This window comes from Trichinella spiralis (genome assembly GCF_000181795.1).
Source record: "Trichinella spiralis strain ISS 195 chromosome Unknown Scfld4380, whole genome shotgun sequence".
NCBI classification, from domain to species: Eukaryota; Metazoa; Nematoda; class Enoplea; order Trichinellida; family Trichinellidae; genus Trichinella; species Trichinella spiralis.
Window position 1 is genome coordinate 1 of NW_003531319.1, and position 1,106 is coordinate 1,106.

Sequence of the window (1,106 nt, forward strand, 5' to 3'; positions counted from 1 at the left end):
GCTCTGATAAAAGGTTCTGAGCTTACCACGGCTGGAACTTCATGGCGGCTCTGGTGCGCTCACGGTTGATCATCTATGCGAAAAGGGAACTGGCGATGAGCATTCCACACAGTGACCGATGCTTTGAAAGCGCGTTTCAAATCAACAATGGCTAACGACGAACGACGATGGAAGCTGTTCGTAGCCAACAGAGTAAAGGAGATTCATGATCTCCCCCAACTGTTGGAGACGCTGTACTATGAAAGACAGTCCACCAGACTTGGTCAGCAGGGGCTACCCGTTGCACACGCTTCTTGCGTACATCGTGTGGTGGCCAGAGCTGGACCTCAATGGCATTCTGGGCCAAGCAGAGACCGAAAGCCTCAGATGAACATCACTGCTGCCTATAATCACGTCGTTGAGGCGGAACATGGAGGACGTCATCGACCCAACACGTTACAGCAACTTTGAGAAACTTCTGCGACTCAACACATTTTACCTCTGTTTTATCCACTACGCGCAGGCACCACCTGAGCAGCGGAAAACAGCCCTTGAACTGACAGATGTGGAAGTGAATGCGGCAGAGAAAAAGTGGATAAAGCATGTGGCAAGGGAGACCAGGGAAGTCTCATGATGAGAGTGGTCTGGCAGTTCATCCCGTTCCTCGACGAAGACGGCATGATGAGGTTCACTGGTCGCCTCCAACGATCAAACCTGCCGAAAGAAACCAACCAATCAATACTGCTTTCGCCTGACTGTTGCGACGGCACGTAAACGTCATATTAGATCCTTCATCACCAAATGCACGCCTGCGTGAAGCATGCTTCAGTTGCGGCGAAACAGCGATTCTAGATCAGTTGTGGCGCAAGTGGTGTCAAGGACCAAGGAAGTGAACCGCCGCTGTGTGATCTGCTAACGTTCAGCAGTAGCTCCGTTCGATCCAAAAATGAGTGACCTGCTGGCAAAGAGAATTACACTAGTTGGGCCTTTTTTGTATACGTTAGAATAAACAACAAATGCAAATTCTGTTAGTGCTTATTGCTTTTTTTTCACCATTTAGTTACCATACCATTATTTATTTACGTGTTATTTTCAGCCTTTGCACTGAAACCTTGAACCTTCATATT

General features: G+C 48.3%; 1 protein-coding gene across 1 annotated transcript; it reads left to right on the forward strand.

The window, feature by feature from the left end:
* Nucleotides 1–147: 147 nt before the first annotated feature.
* Nucleotides 148–450, forward strand: Tsp_14711 (conserved hypothetical protein). Its single transcript, XM_003367377.1, has one exon. It carries the CDS (start codon nucleotides 148–150, stop codon nucleotides 448–450), a length of 303 nt encoding a protein of 100 aa, XP_003367425.1.
* The last annotated feature ends 656 nt before the right edge of the window (nucleotides 451–1,106 follow it).